The sequence below is a fragment of the Choloepus didactylus genome, chromosome 1, assembly GCF_015220235.1.
Source record: "Choloepus didactylus isolate mChoDid1 chromosome 1, mChoDid1.pri, whole genome shotgun sequence".
NCBI classification, from domain to species: domain Eukaryota; kingdom Metazoa; phylum Chordata; class Mammalia; order Pilosa; family Megalonychidae; genus Choloepus; species Choloepus didactylus.
In genome coordinates, this window is record NC_051307.1 from 129414163 (window position 1) to 129434185 (window position 20023).

A 20023-nucleotide genomic window follows, 5' to 3' on the forward strand; every position below is an offset into this window, starting at 1 on the left:
CAATAACTCCCCAAATATTTTTGTTACGGTGCCTGCGAGTTAAAGTACAAGACAGCCAAACAGAATTTAAAGAGTCTTTATTAGCTGGCCGGCGACTGCTCACTGTCACTCCACACAGGGAGTTCAGTAAGCAGCCCCCACCTGTGTGTGCTGGTGCCTTATATAGACAGAAACCACATCCTGAAAATGCAAGCAAGCTATTTTAACAGAAGCAGAGTTGGCAGTTAGCTATTGGTTACAAAAGACAATTTAGCAAAGTTGGCATTTAGAAATCTTACAAAAAGTTTCACTTGGTTACAAAAAGTTTCACTTGGAAACAGTGCAATTGTTGATTGTTATAATGGTTATGCTTGGCTGATGCGTATAACCGCAGTTTCACTTCCTTCTTCTCATGGCTTAATGCCACTTACACAACATTCTTACTCTGCAAATGTTACATGCCAAGGGGGAAGGGACTCACTTCATTCCCCACTGGTTTTTAGGGAGAATCAAATCATTGTTTCTTCTGAGGTAGGTGTTGATATTGAGACTGCAAAACCATGAGTTTTACACTTTGAATACATCATTGGACAAATTTAACTAAACTGTTTATATTGAATACAGCCTCCTGGCGAGAGCCTGGAGGTGATGGAAGGGGGGTTGTTTCTGGAAGTGAAGGGCGGCTCCCAGCAGTATAGTGAGAATGGGTAGGTGGGGGAGGAGTTGCTATGGGTATTTTGATGTCGATGAGAACTTGGGGGCCTATTGAATTTAAGGGTTTTGGAATTGCCCTTTTCTGAATAGTGAATAACACTCCAGGGTCATACCCTGATACATATATGCGTAATCCCCACATTTTTCCCCCTAACCACTGGGAATTTTTTTTTTAAAACTGCTGCGGTTTATAAGTAACAGGGTTAGTTTCCAACTGCACAATTTTGAGTAGGAGCTCCTGACCTTATATCCCTTGTGACCTTTAACAAATGGTTTACATTTTTCCTTGGGTCTATAGTTACACAATTCCATTTGTAACAGAAGTAATCTTCCTCTCCTCTGCATACTGAGGGGTCTTCCTGCAACTTTTATGGCAGTTGGTGTGCTTAGGATCACCTGATAAGGTCCAGCTCAGCATGCCTTGAGGGAGGAGGGATTCCTTTTCCTGATCCACACTAAATCACCAGGTTCAGCAGTAGAGGTTTCTTCTTTTGTGGTGTCGGGTTTCGGGCGGTGGGCATGGACGGCGTGATGGATGTTTTTGGAGTTAGAGTGTAAGGCCTGTAGGGACTTGAGAAGTTTGGAGTTAGACAGGGAGCCGAGCTGCTCTTCCCCTAACTTGGGGAGGAGCGGGGGTGGCCTGCCGAACATGGCTTTATATGGAGCAATACTTTTTACATAAGGGGTGCACTTAGCTTTGAGCAAAGTAAACAGAAGGAGGCTCACACAGTCTCTGCCAGTCTCCAATTTAAGTTTGGTGAGGATTTCCTTAAGCGTCCAATTCATCCTTTCTACCTGTCCTGAGCTTTGCGGTCTGTAGATGCAGTGTAGCTTTTATTTGATTCCTAATGCTTTTACTAAATTTTGGGTAACTTGGGCTATAAAAGACGGACCATTGTCAGACCCCATTGTTACCAGTAGGCCAAACCAAGGGATAATTTCAGCTAATAATTTTTTAGCTACTACCTGAGCTGACTCTGAGTGAGTTGGGTAGGCCTTAACCCATCCTGAGAAGGTGTCCACCAGCACAAGTAAGTACTTGTATCCCCCTGGTCCAGGAGACAGTTTCGTGAAATTTATTTCCCATTGTTTTTCTGGGAGCTGACCTCCTAGGCGGTGACCTGGGGTAGCAGGGGTACTTACATGACTTAGGTTTACTTAAGCGCAGACGTGACATCTCCTGCTTACCTCCTTTGCTACCTGAAAAAGCTTAGGTATGTAAAAGTTAGTTCTTAGCAATTCAGCTAGTTTTGTCCCTCCCAGGTGTGTACTTTGATCTTGGAGTTCTTGACCTAGATGGATCTCAGAGTCTGAGTAAGTTGGAGCAACTTTTAGTACCCGGGGTGGGAGGAGGGGCAAGACTTGAAGGGGCCCCACTGGTTTTGGGGCCGCTTCTTTGGCCGTTTGGTCAGCAAACGTATTTCCCTTGGCTTCGGGTGTACTGCTCTGGGAAGCCAAAGGGCTGTTAAAAGCTCTGGTATTTCTGAGGCTTTTTTTCTTGGCCCCTCAGAGAGCTTGGGTGAGGGCTATTTGCTCAGCTTTTTGTGCAGACATACCTTGGAGGCTGTTACTACTGCCGCTTCAGCGACCCGAGTCCTGTCTTGAATGAAACTGCTCCCGTCAGTATAGAGAGTTTCATCTGGGTTTTGAAGCGGAGATTAGTTAGGTCTTCATGCAGGTTGGTGGTTGCTGCTAAGGTTTTGACACAGTCATGAATGGATTGGCTGGGATTATTCTCTGGCAGCAAAGTAGCTGGGTTTAAAGCTGAGGTTTGAAGAAACTTTATTTGCAGTTCTTGCCTAAAGGTGAGTTTAGAGGCTTCTTTAACTAGCAAGGCGGTGGCCACAATGGCTGGGAGGTAGTTAGGCCAACCTGCCGCAACCAGATTGAGGTGCTTTGAAAGATAAGCCACGACCCGTTTCCATGGCCCTAACGGCTGTGTTAACACTTTCTTTGCTGTTCCTTGTGCCTCGGCTACATGCAGCTGGAATGGTTTTCTGAGATTTGGGAGTGCGAAGGCTGGGGCTTGAGTAAGTGCCTTTTTAAGAGTCTGGAAGGCTCCTTCCTTCTTATCAGTCCAAGTTAGCTCTGCATCCTTCCCCCCAGTACTGGCATAAAGAGGGTGGGCTATTTTGGCAGCCCCAAGAATCCATAGCCGGCAATACCTGACCGCTCCTAAAAACTCCCGGACTTGCCGCTTTGTCCGGGGTGCTGGAATTTGGAGGATGGCTTGAATGTGTTTATTAGACAACATTCTCTTTCCTTTAGTTATATTGTACCTAAGATAAGAGACTTGTGAAATGCAAAGCTGTGCCTCTTTTTTCTTTTTTTTTTTTTTTTTTAAGTCTTCGGAACTTTCCCCATTATTGAAGACTCATTGAGCAACCTTCACCAACTCGCTCAGCACTTTTCCCTTAAATCCTTCTAACTTTTGTAACTTTTTTTTTTCTTATATCTGGGGCTGACTGGGCGATGAAGGCAATATTAATTGCTCGTCTGTTTTCTGGCGCCTCCAGATCTATAGGGGTGTATAATCGGTAAGCCTCCTGGAGGCACTCTAGAAAAGCAGCGGGGGACTCAGTGGCCCCCTGAGTCACCTCAGTTACCTTGGACATATTTGTAGGCCTCTGCGCCACTGCTTGGAGAGCCCCCATTAGAGTCTGGTGGTACCGTTCCAGAGCCTCCTTACCTTGATCTGTGTTAGGGTCCCACCGGAGTTGGGTGATAGGTAAAACAGCCTCGAGGTGGTCTACTTCCATGGTTGGCAGACCATCTGGCTCCACGACTAATTTTTGTCCCTGGGCACGGATTCTCTCTCTCTCCTCTGACATGTAAAGGGTCTGCAGAAGTTGCTGGCAGTCTTCCCATGTGGGCTGATGGGTAAAGAAAACAGACTCCAACAAACAGATTAGTCCTTGGGGGTTTTGAGAGAAAGAGGGGTTTTGATTTTTCCAATTGTACAGGTCACTGGTGGAAAAAGGAACATAGACTATAAAGGCTTTTGGGTCTTCACGTGGGCCCTGAATGACTTGTCTCAGAGGTAATTGAGTGTGGGGAAGGACCTGACCATGAGGCCCATACGAAACTCCTGAATGGGTGTGCGGAGGGCTGGAGAGAGTTTCCAGGGCATAGGAGAATCTGGAGTGGGAACAAGGGGTTCCCCTGAACTTAGAGTAGGGGGCCTTGAACTGGGAGCAGAGGACCCTGGGCTGGGGGCAGAGGGCTCCGGGCTGGGGGCAGAGGGCTCTGGGCTGGGGGCAGAGGGCCCTGCAGAATAAGGTGGCCTGTGGGGAGTTAAGGACCAGGGGCCTTCTGGGTTGCCCCTTTAGGACAAGCACATTTCGTGCTCGGGATGGTTTGGGTGGTGAACAATCTTTAAGCCATTTAGGGTGGTCAGTGAGGACGTCGATCCAGGTTTCAATATAGGGAATCTGATCTGGATGTTCCGGTTTCCCATAAATAGCTCTCTGAACCTGGAAGGCAATCGGCAAGTTTAGAGTGCCTTCGGGTGGCCAATTAGAGTCTGGAAAAGTTGGCCATTCAAGCTTGCAGAGGATCCAGAGAGTTCCTGGGTTGACTATGGCTCCTGATCCTGCAGCTCGTCGCCGAAAGTCCTGGAAATTTTTTAAGAAACATTGCAGTGGAGAGCAAGTGGAAGAAGAAGGAGACTGACCCATTGTGGGACTGACGGTTGACAAAACAGAAATGGAACAAAGACACTAACAACAAAACACAAAACAGAGACTAGGTCTGTGCTAAGAGACCAATTCCGAACCTGAACCAGAACCTGAACCTGAGGCCACCGGCCACCGTCGTGGTCCGAGGCCAGTTCTAGAGTTATGGCTGCATCCAGCCCTCCTAAAGACCCTAAAGGGTACCCCACCAGACCAGATTAGAGATCTCTTACCATTGTGGGCCCATGTCCAGATGGCTCCAGACGCGGATTTTTGAATTTTGAGGCTTGACCACTCGGTTCTTCGCCGGGGCTGAGGAACATCTCTCAGCGCGTGCCCCCTGGGGGAGGGCCGGTAGTCAGACCTTATCTCGACTGATGAGCCATGGAAAACGCCGAGGATATCTCGCTGGGGCCTCCAAATGTTACGGTGTCTGCGAGTTAAAGTAAGAGACAGCCAAACAGAATTTAAAGAGTCTTCATTAGCTGGCCAGCGACTGCTCACTGTCACTCCACACAGGGAGTTCAGTAAGCAGCCCCCACCTGTGTGTGCTGGTGCCTTATATAGACAGAAACTACATCCTGGAAATGCAAGCAAGCTATTTTAACAGAAGCAGAGTTGGCAGTTAGCTATTGGTTACAAAAGAGAATTTAGCAAAGTTGGCATTTAGAAATCTTACAAAAAGTTTCACTTGGTTACAAAAAGTTTCACTTGGAAACAGTGCAATTGTTGATTGTTATAATGTTTATGCTTGGCTGATGCGAATAACCACAGTTTCACTTCCTTCTTCTCATGGCTTAATGCCACTTACACAACATTCTTACTCTGCAAATGTTACATGCCAAGGGGGAAGGGACCCACTTCATTTTCAGACAAATTATATTTTAATAATAAAGACAATGGAAAAAGATAAAAATAAAAGTAGTGATTATGTGGAAAAGAAATCTGAATTATATAAATATTGTGCACATTTCTGTTTTACTTTAAATTTGTCCTCTATATAAAACATGAAATTGAAAGTCATATACCCTATGTTTGCCTCTATTAGGCCACTCAAATAGCAAAATTTTATTTGCCATAAATGGAAATAGTGGTTGGTTAGGTAATAAATTAGGAAAAAGAAGAGATAAGTTATTTAATAAGCAAAATACATCAAACTTTTTTTTTATTTTTTTTTTTTTTTTTTTTTTTTTTTTTTTGCATATACTTCAGAAAGTCATTCTAAGTGAGGAGAAATCCAAGAATAAGATGAGAGGCAGCTAATTGGTATCATGCTCTCTGTGGGAAACAAAATGTGTTTAACTTAGTCTAACTGAAGTTAATATTTTACTTACATCAAAGGCATGAGTGCAGCTGCATGCTGTGCACACAGAAGAATGTCTCCATGGGAGATCTTTTGGTTTGGCTAGCTCAAAAGTGTTGAGGCTCACCTTTTGAGCAGTTTGAAAGATTACAGAGGATATTGGGTGCTTTTATCTTTGGGTCATTATACTTTTTTTATGAATGCATTTTTCAACTTAATATAGGCTACACAGCTTTAAGGGAAATAAAATAATTACTTTATTAGCCCATAGTATGCTTAATTTTCAAGATTTAATTCATAGATCACAGAGTTTGAACTAAGTGACCTGCTAATCAATAAGCAAATCCTCTCACAATGTCTCTTAAGAGAACTTATAGTATATAATGGTTACTGGGTACTATGGTTTACAGTTGCTTGTTCACATGTTTTTTCTTATTTTTTCTATCCTCCAAAAGATACGTTTTATATAATTCTGTTTCTTTGGCTTTTCTTTATCTATCTCCTTGTCATATTCCTAGATATTGCAATAATCCTGGAAATTCTTTGGATAGCAGGATAAATGTTTGCTTTCTTTTTTATTTGACATATCATTTAAGCCTTGAAAAAATCAGCCTTTCAATCATATAATCATTCCCTAATCACCCAGGGCTTTCCTCATTTATGTTCTTGCCATGTGTTTGGTTAAGATTTCTCTCCAACGTCATATTATGTTATTCATTTTTATATCACTTTAGTAAATATTTTAAGGCTCTTTCATTTAATTCCTGTTTACTATGGACATGAATAATGGTTTACTTTAGAATATTAACTGTATATTGTGGCAATTTACTAAAAATATTTTATTTCAAAAATGAGACCACAATAAAGTAGATTAACTGGAAAACAGAACATGTATCACTGCCATTTAGTCCCATTATCATTGTGGACTTTGTTCTTAAAAACTGGTATCTCATTTTTTCAGTAGTAAATTTGGAAAAAAGAAAGCATGGCTCACAGGAGAAATTCACTAGAGAAGTGATGTTAAAAGAGATGATTCATAGAAGAAGAAATGGAGCATCCCTCCTTACCACATCCCAGCAAAAAGGATTTACTCTTCAATGTCACTGTTGGTGCACAAAAATCCCACCAGCTATTATACTCTTCTTTCTGTTCTTCTCATACATTTTTGTAACTAGTACTATCTTAGAAAAGTGTACAGATTGTAATTATAGGAGTTACCACACTACAGTTCCATTTGAAATTGTCATTTTATAATGATATATTTAGGCTGTCTTTAAGAAAGTGTTAGAAAATATAATTGAGATATTGTTCTTTTACTTCTATAATAAGAAAACAAAGCCACTTTCCCTTCAAGTATGATCTTGTTCAAGTGGCTGTAAAACTATAGTTTTCCTACCAAAACATAAGATTTTTTGTTTGTTTGATTATTTTTGGAGAAGTTATTTCCTGATTTTGTTAGGAACTAAAATCTTGTAAGCTATTCCCAGCATTCAATTTTCCAAATTTTATATAAACTATAAACAAAAAAATTAGGAGAAATCCTTCATACAGACTTACACTAAGCTTATTGAAGGCATAGACACAAGTGGAGAAGAAGAAAATTTCATCAAACTTTCAGTGCTGTATAGCACATGAGGCACACTTCTCCAATAAGTGCATTCTATTCACATTTCAGACTCCCAGCTAGTGTAGGTTTAAAATTTGTGTCACTGCAAAGTTGAAATTACCATGTCATAGATCTTCCAATCTTTACGAATTGTCCAAAATAAGAATGCAAATAAAAGGTTTTATGGTATTTCATTTCAGGTATTTATATTTGTAATTCTAGCTTGAATTTCAAGGAGTTGCTTTGAATTATTTAAAGAAGGCTATAATTCTGATTTTGGGGCTGCTTATGAAAGATAAATCCACTCTTGATTGACTTGATAAAAATCGTTCTTTTGAGGTCGCAGGACTGCTGGGCAGGTTCTGGGACTTGGCTATTCCAATGAGACAACACTGACTTGTGGCTACAGTCCCGAACTCTGAATCACCACGGGTAGAATGGACAACTATTTTTCATATTAGAAATCTCAGAAATGTGCATTTAAATTTAAGCACCATAAACTATCAGGTGAATTTATTGTTGTACTTGAGAATAGAGCCTCCAAGATTTGAGATTTAAAAAAAACAAAAAAGTCTGAATACTTTAGATATTTCGAAGACATTTTGACATAGTTGTTCCATATTTACTTTGCTGTATTGAGAGTTCTAGTGGCATAAAGAATTGCAGAACAGAGATGACCACTGCTGGGAACAGAGCATTAAAAGGAACAGCTGAAGGGGAGGCCAGCTTTGGTACAGAGAGGAGCACGGAACTGCATGGGAGCTCAGAAGACACCCATATGATTTTATTGTGTGGCTTAAATAACTGAGAATATAGTGGTCCCATCAGTTGATATACTGGGATGGTAAAGTGGGGTTTTGGAGAAAATTCCAGATTGTAGAAGTGGAGTTACTGGATAAATAAATCAACAGTCATTAGCTTCAATTACCCTTTTTTTTTTTTTTTTTTTGATGCATAAGGGAGGAGAGAGGTCAAGCATCTTGCCCAAAGTCACACAGTTCCAAGTGGTTGAATAAACATTCAAATCCAGTTCTTTCTGGTTCTAAAGTCAGACTCCCAGTTTCTTATTCAGTCCACTGGCTGCTGCATAAGTGAAAGCACATTGAATGGCATATTGCATAAGAAAAAGAGTGGGATAAAGATAGACTTCTGGGGAAGAGAAAAACACTACTTGGGAGAGGAAAAGGAACTGTTGAGAGGTCAGTTAAGATTGGTTTGGATGACATCAAAACACATAGAAAGTGATCTTATAAAGTCAAAGTAGTAAACAAGTCCAAGTTGAAGTGAACAAAATCATCAGAGAGACACAGGAAATAAGAAATTAGAGCATTTTATCCAATGTCATTAATAGAGTGGTATAGTGGTGGTAAAAATGGACTGAGAGAAAAAAGTTCAGTCCAGTCTGTGCTGTATCACCTTCTCCCAGTCTCAGCATTTGCACTTGCAAAATGAGTAATTTATAGACAAAACTACTTTAGTCGTTCTTATCAGATTCACTATAAGCCCAGAAGAATTAAAAAACAAAACAAAACAAAACACTTCTTTGGGGATGATAGAATTGTCATATTTAATTTTAATAAGGACTAGGGGAACTGCTAAAATGCACGAGTAACTACTATAACTTCAAATTAAGCTATTTTATACCAGTCCTCTCCTTTTACATACCATGTAGGTAATTTATTTGAATATAAATAAATAACAATTGCATTGCAATGTGCAATCCGTACCAGCCCAAAAATGATAGTCACATCAGCGAGGAAAACTTGAAGAAATTCTAAGGAATAAGAAAGAAAGTTAACTGAAATTTCCAGAAATAGACTCCATTGTCTTTTGTTTTTATGCAGTTTCTTTCCTCTGACTATTTCATTAACAATGTTTATCCCATAAGAGATTTGATTTTATCCATAATTACATAGCAAATGCTTACTAGAAATAAACATAGGTTAGAGATGCTGATAATAAAATTTCAGTGGTATTGAGTAAACTGCCATGTTGGCAAAAACTAGGTAATAATTAGATTACTCACTGATATTGAAAAATGATTGAGATTCAAAATGGTTATCCCCTGGGTATTTTATTATCTCCTATGTGTGAGTAAGGTCGGATTTTACAATAAAAATAACTTCTAATCATTGCTTATATTGCTCCATTATTATCTGCAATAAAATATGCTACAGTCTTCAATTAGATTTATAGGGCATATTTCTTAAGATATTTTAAGCAAAAATGCCCTTTGCATACATTTCCATTCTGTAATAAAATGTGATAGATTTTTAAAAACAAATTTAATTGAAAATATGAGAATAATTGTCTAACATCATATTGCTGCACAATTGCTAAGCAAGGATGATCCTGGAAAAAATTGAGAAATTCTCTATATAAACCTCCTTATGGAGATTAAAAATGAAAATTAGCATAGGAAATGTACTGTGAAATCCTGAAGTAGTAAACCTTATATAATTTTGTTTGCATGAGTGATTTCTAAAAGTATGTGTCTATGAAATCTATTTTCCATAATAATACCAATTAACATTGAATGGCATTATTGACTTCAGGAATTTAAATTGTAGAATATTGGAATAGACTTGTTTTTAAAATATAGTTATTCTCCATAGATTTAGGCTATACCATTTCAGGTGAGACAAGGTAAACCATTTTCTGAAATTCTTAGCTTTATTCTCTGGATTACACACACTATTTGTATAGTCAATTTAATCAGCTCTACAATTATGTTTTCCTATGAGCTACAACTGCATGGTGATTTAAGGTATTATTTTTCTAATTATCATAAGTATATTTTATGAAGTGTAGTACTTAACCATTTTACAGATAGAAGGCTAAGATTTCCTTTCAGAGTAATAGAGAAAAATATTGGACTATTTTAAATTAAACCCCATTATTCTCCATTACAATTGTATACTATCCATGTTTCCCATTTGTTAGACTCAAGTCAGTCCCCAGAATATAAAATAATAATTTCATTCTGTTTCTTTAACTATTGTTACAAGAATTTGTTACAATGTGAAGGAGGTATGCACGGTACAAATGTTTATATTCTCCACAATTGCTTCTTTTTTAATAAAGGATTAAATAAAAAAAACTAGACATTTTTTAAACTTAGTGATTTCAGAGAGATCTTAATATGCTATTAAAAATACTCCAACTTGTGCTTGTTACTGGATAATTTAATCATGGATTTTTTTTTTTTTTTCTTTTTTCTCTCCCTGTCCTTTTCTGTCTCTTCTAAGGGGCACATTCAGAAGGTAACTTAGGAAAGATCAGTTCTCATTTCCAATTATATGATCTTTAGTTTTTATAAATTTAGAAAATGAAATATAAATAAAGAAAGAAAAATAATTTTCTTTTAATTTTAGGTGTAATTGCACTTCATAAAATCATACTTTTGGGTTATTTTGTTCTCCATTAAATTCTTTCTCAATATCATTGAATCACATTGGTTTAGATACTCTGATAAAGCATTCTTTTGGATTTGGAAAACAATATGGGTTGATGAATATGATCATCTTGTTATTGAAACAAAATATACATGCTTTTAGTTTAGCTAATTTTTATTTTCTTTTCAGTAATTTAACATCATTGTTCTTGAAAAATAAGTTCCAGCTATTGTGTTCCATAGCCATGCAAAATTGTGTATTCTGTATTCAGAAAGTTAGTGTGTGTGTGTGTGTGTGTGTGTGTGTGTGTGTGTGTGTGCACATGTCCTGTTGAATTTATTTACAGATGGATTATGGAGAAAGACTTACTTACTGTGATTTTAGGTACATGTGCCAACTTGGCCAGGTGATGGCGCCTAGGTGTCTGGTCAAGCAAGCACTGGCCTAACTGTTACTGCAAAGACATTTGTGTCTGGTTAATAAACCAGAAGGCTGGTTTATTAACTCATCAGTCAATTGATTGCATCTGTGGCTGATTACATCAAAAAGGGTATACCTTCTACAATGAGAGAATTCAATCATCTGGGTTTAATCCAATCAATTGAAGACATTTAAGGGAGAAGAGAGAGAGCATTCATTTCTTCTTCAGCCAGCCAGCCTCTTCTGGGGAGTTGAAGACCTTCATCAGAGTTGGCAGCTCACTGCCTGCCCTACAGAAATTGGACTCGTGCATCCCCACAGTTGTGTGAAACACTTTTATAAAATTTCATATTTACAGATAGCTCTTGTTGGTTCTGTTCCCTTAGAGAACACTAACTAATACACTTGTCTGCTTTGCAGACCTTTTCATGGGATGCCTGCACAAATGTACAAATCTAGTTTTATTTTGAGATTGTGTAAGTATTGAAACTAGAAGTAGAAAACTAGTGAGAAGTTTAAAAATACAAAGAGTCTGGCTTTACTCATATCAATATAAACTATTTTTCTCCAACGTGAGATTTTAGTATGCTATCAACCAAAGCTCTCTGAGGAAGGAATGTGTTGAATAAATGTGTTATAGTCTAAATTGTGATAATAAGGAACTGTATCATAGAGTACACTGACCCAGAAAACGGATTTTTAAACTTATCTTGGAAATGATAATTCACAAACTCATGTATAAACATTTACATTTCTGTTTTTTCTGACTTTTCAGAAAACCCAAATGGTTATCTCCAGAAAAAATCCATTTTGATGGTGATGACCCTAAAATGTCAACAGTTATAAATATTTACAAATAGAGTGAAAGAAAAAGAAATATAATACCTACAGTCATATTGACTGTAGTTTATGTATACTCAATATAGAAGAAACCAGAAAGGAGAATTGACATGTACTCAGATAATTATTTGCCAAAAATAAAAAAGATAAAATTGACTATTCTGGAAGAAGGAAATCTTAAGAGTTCAGATCAATATATGTCAAAACTAAAGGAGGAATAAGTAATGAACATGGAGTACAATGAAGTCTGCATGAACACATCGAATGGTGCATGAGAACTCAATCATGATCAAACAAATAACAAGTAACAGGTGACAGTAACTTATGATAATCTTAGTGAAAAAATGCATGAAAAGACAAATACAAAAGCAAGAAGAGACTGAATGTAGAACTTTCTAATCTCAATTATTGATTTATGTGAAAAGAAAGAAGAGACAAATACAAAGCAGAAAACTGAAAAAGATGAGATTTTGATGTCATTAGAAAAAAATGTAAAATAAATTAATAAATTTCTAATATTAATTTACAAAGGAAAATAAATTGCAGATAGTTGCAAAATGGAAGGCAAAATTGAGGACATTAAAATATCAGCTAGGAAAATATTTTACAAAGGAACTCTATGTATGTAGAATAAAATATGATAATCTATGCAAAAAATAGGACTTTGAGGACAAAATACAGGTGGGTACCATATTACATCTCATATAAAAAAATGACAGTTTTAAAATTTTCCAGGCAAGAGGGAGGATTCTCACTCAAAACAGTATTGTAGTAAAGTAGAAATTGTGAAAATGTCAATCATTGTCATGACAAGTCAAAACTACATATAAATTGAGGATGGAAAAGAACACAAAACCATCTGATGAAAAAAGATGTACCAGTGAGCAATGTATATTAAGGGCTATAAAAATTTACATGATCTTTGGCCTAGAAATATGACTCCTGATAATTCATCATGATAATTTGATGCCAAGTATCTGATTGTTAAGTAATAGCTATCCATGTTAAAACAGACATTAGTAATATCTAAATGTTGGGACTGAACTGGAAAAAAGAACCTCTGTTAGCTATACAACAATTAAACCTCATTTAAAATGATTCTGAATAAATTCTGGGAGTAAAAATAAAAATATTTATCTCTGAGTAAGTATACATATACAGGCAAATTTATTAGATATAGATATACAAATTACTTTGAGTTGAAATATATTTGGGGAGTATAAACCCAAATTTTAGTGTTAAATATATCACATGGTCATTTATACTAGAAATTGAGCAAAAGGGCAGTAAAACGTAAGAAAATCTATGATTCTTTCATCCAGAGATAATCACAATTAACTTTTTAATGTTTTAATTTAAAACATTGTTTTAATCATAGAAAGGGAGATGAGAGATTATAGATTTTTCTCTTCACAAGTTGTATAGAAACTTCCTATTGTATCTTTTTAAAGTTTACAATGATCCATTATTTTTCAGTGTCATTACCATTTTGATTTTAGTGACTACATACACTTCTAATCATGCTTTTAATCAAATTTTGCTTTGCAACCATTTATTGTATCCTTCTTATATTGTAAAACATCCAACCTGAGTCTGAAATGTCAAGTTGGTGGCCCCTGGGGAACCCCACAAGGATGGAGAAATCCTTGGGTAAGTAAGGACAGACAAGAGCAATGGAGAGATGGGGAATGTGGAAGATGGCCTGGTGTCTATTTCCTAGTTTTGCCACAGAACAGAAATCTGACCCTTATAGGAAGGACTATCGGGAGGATGTGGCATTTCAAATGAGACATGAACAACAGGAAAGAGGCAACCATGCAATAACCTGGAGTAGCCTAGAAAAGCATGTGCTGAAGACCTGAGCTGAAAACAGTGAGCAGAGTTTGAGAAGCAGACAGGCCAGTTTTTCCAGTGAGGGGTGATGGAGGAGGAGAGGATAGAAAGAATGTGTGAAAGATAAGCATAAGCCATTTCAGGTATGGATTTTTAAGTTGCAGAAATGCAAATGTATTCTAATTGCAGTGGAAAACAGGTGTGAAATGATCTGATTCATATTTGAAAAATAGTAAGGACCATCTTCTATAATTGCATCAATATTTGAAAAAATATGCACAGAACTAAAAATCTCTTAAAATTAAAATTAAATCAGAATTACTTATTAAAGTAGAAAAATATTTAAAATAACTCAGTATGCACAGACGTGGGAAAGGATATATACTTTTCCCTTGAAAGGAGCACATAATTAACTTTTTTGCCTAATAATTCCCCATTTAGTAATATGGCCCCCAAATGTAGCTCAAAAGAAAAAAAAAAAAAAAACACTAATTTTAATACATATTTTTAAATAGATTTTTATAGTTGAACCAAAAATATTTCCTAACAATTTAAAAACTGAGTACCTTACAAATATCTATTATAATTAAATGATAAAAACTTAGAAATGCTTATGTAAATTAGCACAAAGTGCAAAAAGCTGAGTATAAATAAGATTATGATCTGCTTAAAACAACTGAGAGAAGGTATAAGGTATCGTAAGTAGATAATGATACATTTTATTTTTCCATATTCTTTTTTTTGGTAAAATAACTAAATAGCTTGTAAAGAATATTTTTTAAAAATATGGAGAACATTTAGTCCATGTAGGGGCAAATGATTGACATATCTATTTAAAAAATCAAAGTCTAATTTTAAAAATAAGAGCAACCAGTAATGATAGATGTGGGCATAAAAATAAATTTTTATGGTAGAGCAGAATTTGTTACATGATGGTTGACAATACTAAAGGCAATCCAATGTGTTAAACATATGAAAAAGATGATATTGAAGCTTATAAAGAGTATGTGATAATTTGAGATTATTTTCTTTGTAGAGAATAGTCAAAATTTTGTGGAAATTTTGGCAATTTAGTTTGGTGTTTGAAAAGGAGGTAAATATCAAATTAATTTTCTTAATGGATCTGTGAAGATCAAAGGAGAATACATGGTAAAGAACTTAAGATACATGAAATCAAAGGTGAGGATAAAGGGGTTTTCTTCTCCCCTGTGAAAAAGTTAATTCTGTGAGTTCTTGGGACAGCTCTCCCTGGTTACCTGGCTGAGACAGGCAGCCTAGGACTCATTTTAAGGAAGAAACAAGTGCTCTGTTTTCCCTGGGCCCTCAAAATTAATGTTTGAATTACTTAATTCTTACAACCTCATAATGTTTCTTGCTATCACTAGCCTTCAAATCCATTCTGTAGTAAACGTTTTAGTAATTATTTTACAGGTCTGTGTTCTTGCTGTTGTTCCCAGTTAGTCAGGAATAGAACTAGAAATGTGTACCAGAGGCTGCAGGTTCAGTGCACTTTCTAGTAGTCTACCCCTTTTGACCTGGTTTTCAAAATATATGTATTTTGCACATTTCCATGCAGTTAACACAATGGACTAAATGAACTTAGGCTCTTATAGCCTTGCTTCTCCAAATACAAAGGCATAATAAATCATTTGTTTTTAAGAGGAAACGGAGGGACACTGTGACAGTAATCATTGACAAGTTATTTTAGTGCCCTCACCTCTCTTTCCAGGTGTCTATTTACCATCTAGATATTTGGCATCATGGCCTTTAATTTCAATTTTGGTAATTTTGGAGTTATGATCTGGGAATCAGTGCATTTAGTAGCTGCCACAAATCACAGAAGATACTGTCATAAATAACAAATTAATTACTATTTTTTTTCTATTATTATTGTCTAGATATTTTATTCATGCAGTATTTTTCAGCTATCCAATAGTATGTATTCTCTATTATATTCAGCATGATATATAAAGCTCAGAATGGCAAAATAATCCTTCCCTTATGGAAATGATGAGGCAGAGCACAATATCTGAATTGTTTATATCTATGCAAATACCTAGCTCTAACAGTGACAGAATTTCACTTTCCATCTAAGAAATCCATCATTACCTCCGCTACCTATAATGTACCAGGAACTGATCCCAGGGGAGTAATCCTCATCTCTTCACTCTACTTTTTCTTTTCTTTTCATTTTTTTTTTTTTTTTTAAGTTTCTGGTAAGCAGGAACTACATGAATTTTAATCTTCTGGAAAGCAGATCAGAAATATGAATATTCTGAAGTGGATTATGTTTATGTCCATCATTTAATAATATAGTTTCCCATAGGTTTGTGTCCCACTCCTTTAGTTTTACATACATTGTGCCAGTGAAAAGCAGACAAGGAATCATGTACCCTTGGGATTTTTGGGCTATGAGATCTGTGGCGGCTATGGGCAGTGAAACCAGAATCTGTGAGGTAAATACCAAAAGGAAGGGAAATGAGGACCCCAACACTGCAATCCCATATAAACTTGTTTCATTCCAAATTCTTTTTTAGCATATTCCTTGGGAATGTATTTTTTTTTTTCTTTCCTATGTGAGAGTTGGGAAACAGGTGAAAAAATAGGAAAAAGAGGATAATTTTCTGATGTATCCTCAAAGAGGTAAAAATATAGTTGTGTCATAAGACTAAGATGATTTTACTCCACATATAAAGAGTTAGTGAAAAATATTTGCTGGTAGTTAAACATAATTCCATGGCACAAGTCATAAGCACAGTATTCTGATAATGTCACTCTGCTACTTCAAATCCTCAATAGATCGTTAAACGCTAGTATCTAAATTCTAAATGTTTAGGAGAAGACTGTCAGGCCTATCTCAATTTGACCCATACATGATCTCTTTAGCCTGTTCTCTGGTTATTTCTTCACACACATTATGCAATAGCCATAGTTTTAACAGATCATACATATTACTGTTCACATAAAACTTGTCCACAAATGCATGTATAAATATATAAATGTAATATCCCTAAGTTTTTTTAATTTCTATTTTGAGACATAACTCTTATTATCAGGTGAAAACATAAGCAGAACAATTTTAGGCCTGTCCTCTCCAATGCTGTGTATAAATTCTGGAGCTTTTATTGTATGAAAACATTTGGAAGTGGCCCCATCTGACAATAGATCTTTCAGTCCCTTCAAGCATCTGCTCAGTCATGCACCTTCCCTTGGTCCTTGTCATGGCTTTTGGAAGTTCTCACCATATTGTCCTTTTTCCTCTCTTTTGGCCCAATGAAGTCTGGGAAGTCTCTGTAGCTTGAAGACAAGAGGTTCATACTCCTCCTCTCATTTTACACAGGGCCATGGTAAATGTCTAAGTTGTCCTAGACCACATTTTAAACACAACAATAAACAACTGAGCTTTGTGAGGTTCTCCTTGGGAATCCCGCCTCATTGGGAAGGCAGAGGGTCAAGAACTTTTCATGTGAGACAAACTCTTTTACTCTTAATGCTTTCTCTATAACTCTCCTTTCCCCCAACTTTCTAGTTTGCCAGCCAAGGGTGGGGGATGGAAGGTAGGTGAAGCCTGTCCTCCTAAAAAATCCTTACTCTTCATTCTTTTACCTCTAGAGTTTATACTTTCAAAAGTAAAACAGCGAAATGAAGCACTTGAACTATTTCTTCTCTTTCACCCTTCCCCCGAGTCAGTAAGCAAAAAATTCCCAGCTTCTTGTATTGGGAGTTAGTTGCAAAGGACAGTGGTTTAGGGAAGAGAAATATAGAGGGAAAAATGTGTGTGTATGTATGTGTGTGTGTGTTTCCTTACAATAAATATTATTCCTTCACAATTTGTATTTGTTTACAGAATGATCTAAAATGTTCTTTGTTCTTCACATTTTTCCTTAGTATGTTTTAAGTTTCTGTTTATTTTTTAAAATTTAGCTCAAATATCAGTTCTTTGGAAACTCATTCTGATCCCCAAATAGGTTTTCCCACCCACCTGCAAGATCAAGTATTGCAATAGTGCATAGCTTTTAGAATTAGAAGTTCTGGATTCATAGCTGAATTCCACTTTTCACAAGTGAGGGGCTTGGATAACTCCAGCAATGATAAAGCTCTAAACCTGGGTTTATAATATTTATCTTGCAAGGTATTTTCAGGGTTCATAATAGATTATAGATGCAGAAATGCTGTATAATCTCCTTATTGCTGTATAAAAGGTTGCCATCATCTTAAAATTGCTTTCAAATTTCACTTTTCACATATCTCTTTATTATTTGAGTTTCTCCAGTTAAGAGAAAATGTTACAGTAATACTCTGACTCCCTAGTACATAGGAGAGTATCTAAAATGTTAGGGACTTACATATCTAAGGAAGGAAGGGAAAAAGAAAAACAGTGAAGGGGGATTAGAATATTTAGGAAGGCATTATAATACTTTTTCTTGAATATTGAAGTTGTGCATGAATATTTTAGATAATTTGGAAAACATGAGAAACTATAAAAATTATTTTTTGAAAAATCACTCATAAAACCAGAATGAATAGCAGTTCCTCATACAAGACACTTTTAGAAAGGGAAGCAGTATAAACAGCATCCAGTGTTTTTAGGGTGACAATTTCATTTGTTCTAGCCAAAAGTTATTTGAAAGTGAAAGGTGTAGGAAAGAGGCTAATAAAATTGATTAAAAATATATAGATTATTTTCAAAATTTATATTTATTGACTAACAAATGAGTTTTATCATATGAAGACCTAAATTAAAATATTTCTATTCAAATATATTTTTCAAAAATAAAATTTAAAAGTTTTTATCTATTTATAAATAAAGAAAAAATTATATTAATTATCTGAACACTGGCTATATATATATGAAAAATAATTATTCTTGGGACAGATTTGCAATCTTTATTAAATTTCTTGACTAAATTTGTCTCTGACTTTATGAAACTAACATTTTTTGAAGAATACATTTTTAAAAATAGTCTCATTATTCAATGAGCTATTTTATTTTCTAAATTTGAAATTACTGATACCTTCATTGATTCTTTGCTGCAGAGAATAATATTTTTTATTAATAAAATGATCTTGGTACTGATTCTAATGAACTTGGTGTGCTCAGAACCAATTCTGCTAAATGGAAGATACACTCAATTCTATTTGTTTATGTTGGAATTTATAAATATTTCTGCTCAAATATTTTCTAAGGCAGTGCCTTTTTGCTCTCATTCAGAGTGCCTTTCTTCACTGACTATTTTTAGGAGACAAAATTTATTGAGTAAATTTGGTTTATTCATGATTCTATTGAATGTTTGCTAAATTTAGAATAGAAATTTAGTATACCTAATTTTTCACTGGACAAGTATTTTGGATTTTTGAGTCCATTGATATTTCTCTAAACAAACAAAGAAACAAAACTGTTCTGTAACACTTGCAAGTAGTTTAAATAAAATAAATATTTGTATATACCAAAAGATGATAAAGCATTATATTAATATAAAGAATGTTCAAGCTGAATCTTTATACTCTTTACCTCTGAAGTTGTGAGCCTCTGTTTCCAGGAGATATTTCATGTACATCCCATTTAGAATTTCCAAAATTTCCCAAAGGGTTTTATGCATTTTGCATAACATGCACCATGACACAACAGCTGGCAGGGGTAGCAGTATTGAATACTTGCCCCACTACTACTGGAGACCTAAGTAGTTAGATATTTGCATCTGTGGCAATTGACTTTATCCACAGCTATGTACTGTCCTTGAAAATGGAGTTTAGGTTTCATGGAGTGTGGAAAACAAAAGAAAATTGAAATAGGCTCATAGGCTGTTGGTGGTCATCTTTCAGATTCGTGTGGATGTGAAAGTACAAACTATACAATGTACAGAGATCTAACAATCCAGATGATGAGTTCACAGCAAAAGAGCAAAGTAAAAAGTGGAGGTCTACCAAATCCTTTCCTGGTGTATGTTAGTGTAATTATTAAAAATACTACTTCATTAAAGAAAGGGAAAATTCAGAAAGGGATAGTAAATGGGTTAGGATGATAGAAGAACAGTTGTTAATTGGGACTTTCCCAGTCCAAACAGGACCTATATTCCCTCTAAGAAAAGGTGTAAATAAGCAAATAAGCATAGTGTATTGGTTAGGGCTTTTTTATTGTTAAGTAACAGAAACCCAACTCAAACTTGCTTAAGCCCATAAAAAACATTTGAATCTATTTTTTCCCATAACTGAAATGTAGAGTCCTCCAGGTACTCAAGGAATGCCATCAATTCTTTCA

At 35.9% G+C, this 20023-nt stretch overlaps 1 protein-coding gene across 2 annotated transcripts; it reads right to left on the minus strand.

Annotated features, from left to right (window-relative positions):
- Nucleotides 1-266: 266 nt before the first annotated feature.
- Nucleotides 267-4986, minus strand: LOC119538494. 2 transcript variants are annotated; one of them, XM_037841473.1, is made up of 2 exons: nt 3383-4986; nt 267-1263 (listed from the first exon to the last, which is right to left on the minus strand). In XM_037841473.1, the coding sequence occupies exons 1-2, from the start codon at nt 4368-4370 to the stop codon at nt 1241-1243; spliced, it is 1011 nt and encodes a 336-aa protein (XP_037697401.1). In that variant the 5' UTR covers nt 4371-4986; the 3' UTR covers nt 267-1240. The 2 variants fall into 2 exon arrangements, with proteins under 2 accessions (XP_037697401.1, XP_037697411.1); XM_037841483.1 differs by lacking the exon at nt 267-1263 and having other exon boundaries at nt 3094-3566; nt 4601-4732.
- Nucleotides 4987-20023: the final 15037 nt, after the last annotated feature.

Bases quoted from the DNA above. Each gene is read 5' to 3' on its own strand.
- LOC119538494 (XM_037841473.1), bottom strand. From the start codon at position 4,370: ATGGGTCAGTCTCCTTCTTCTTCCACTTGCTCTCCACTGCAATGTTTC. The intron at 1,264-3,382 runs GTAAGGAGGCTC...AAACTTCTCAAG, and splicing joins GGACCCTAACACAGATCAAG to TCCCTACAGGCCTTACACTC.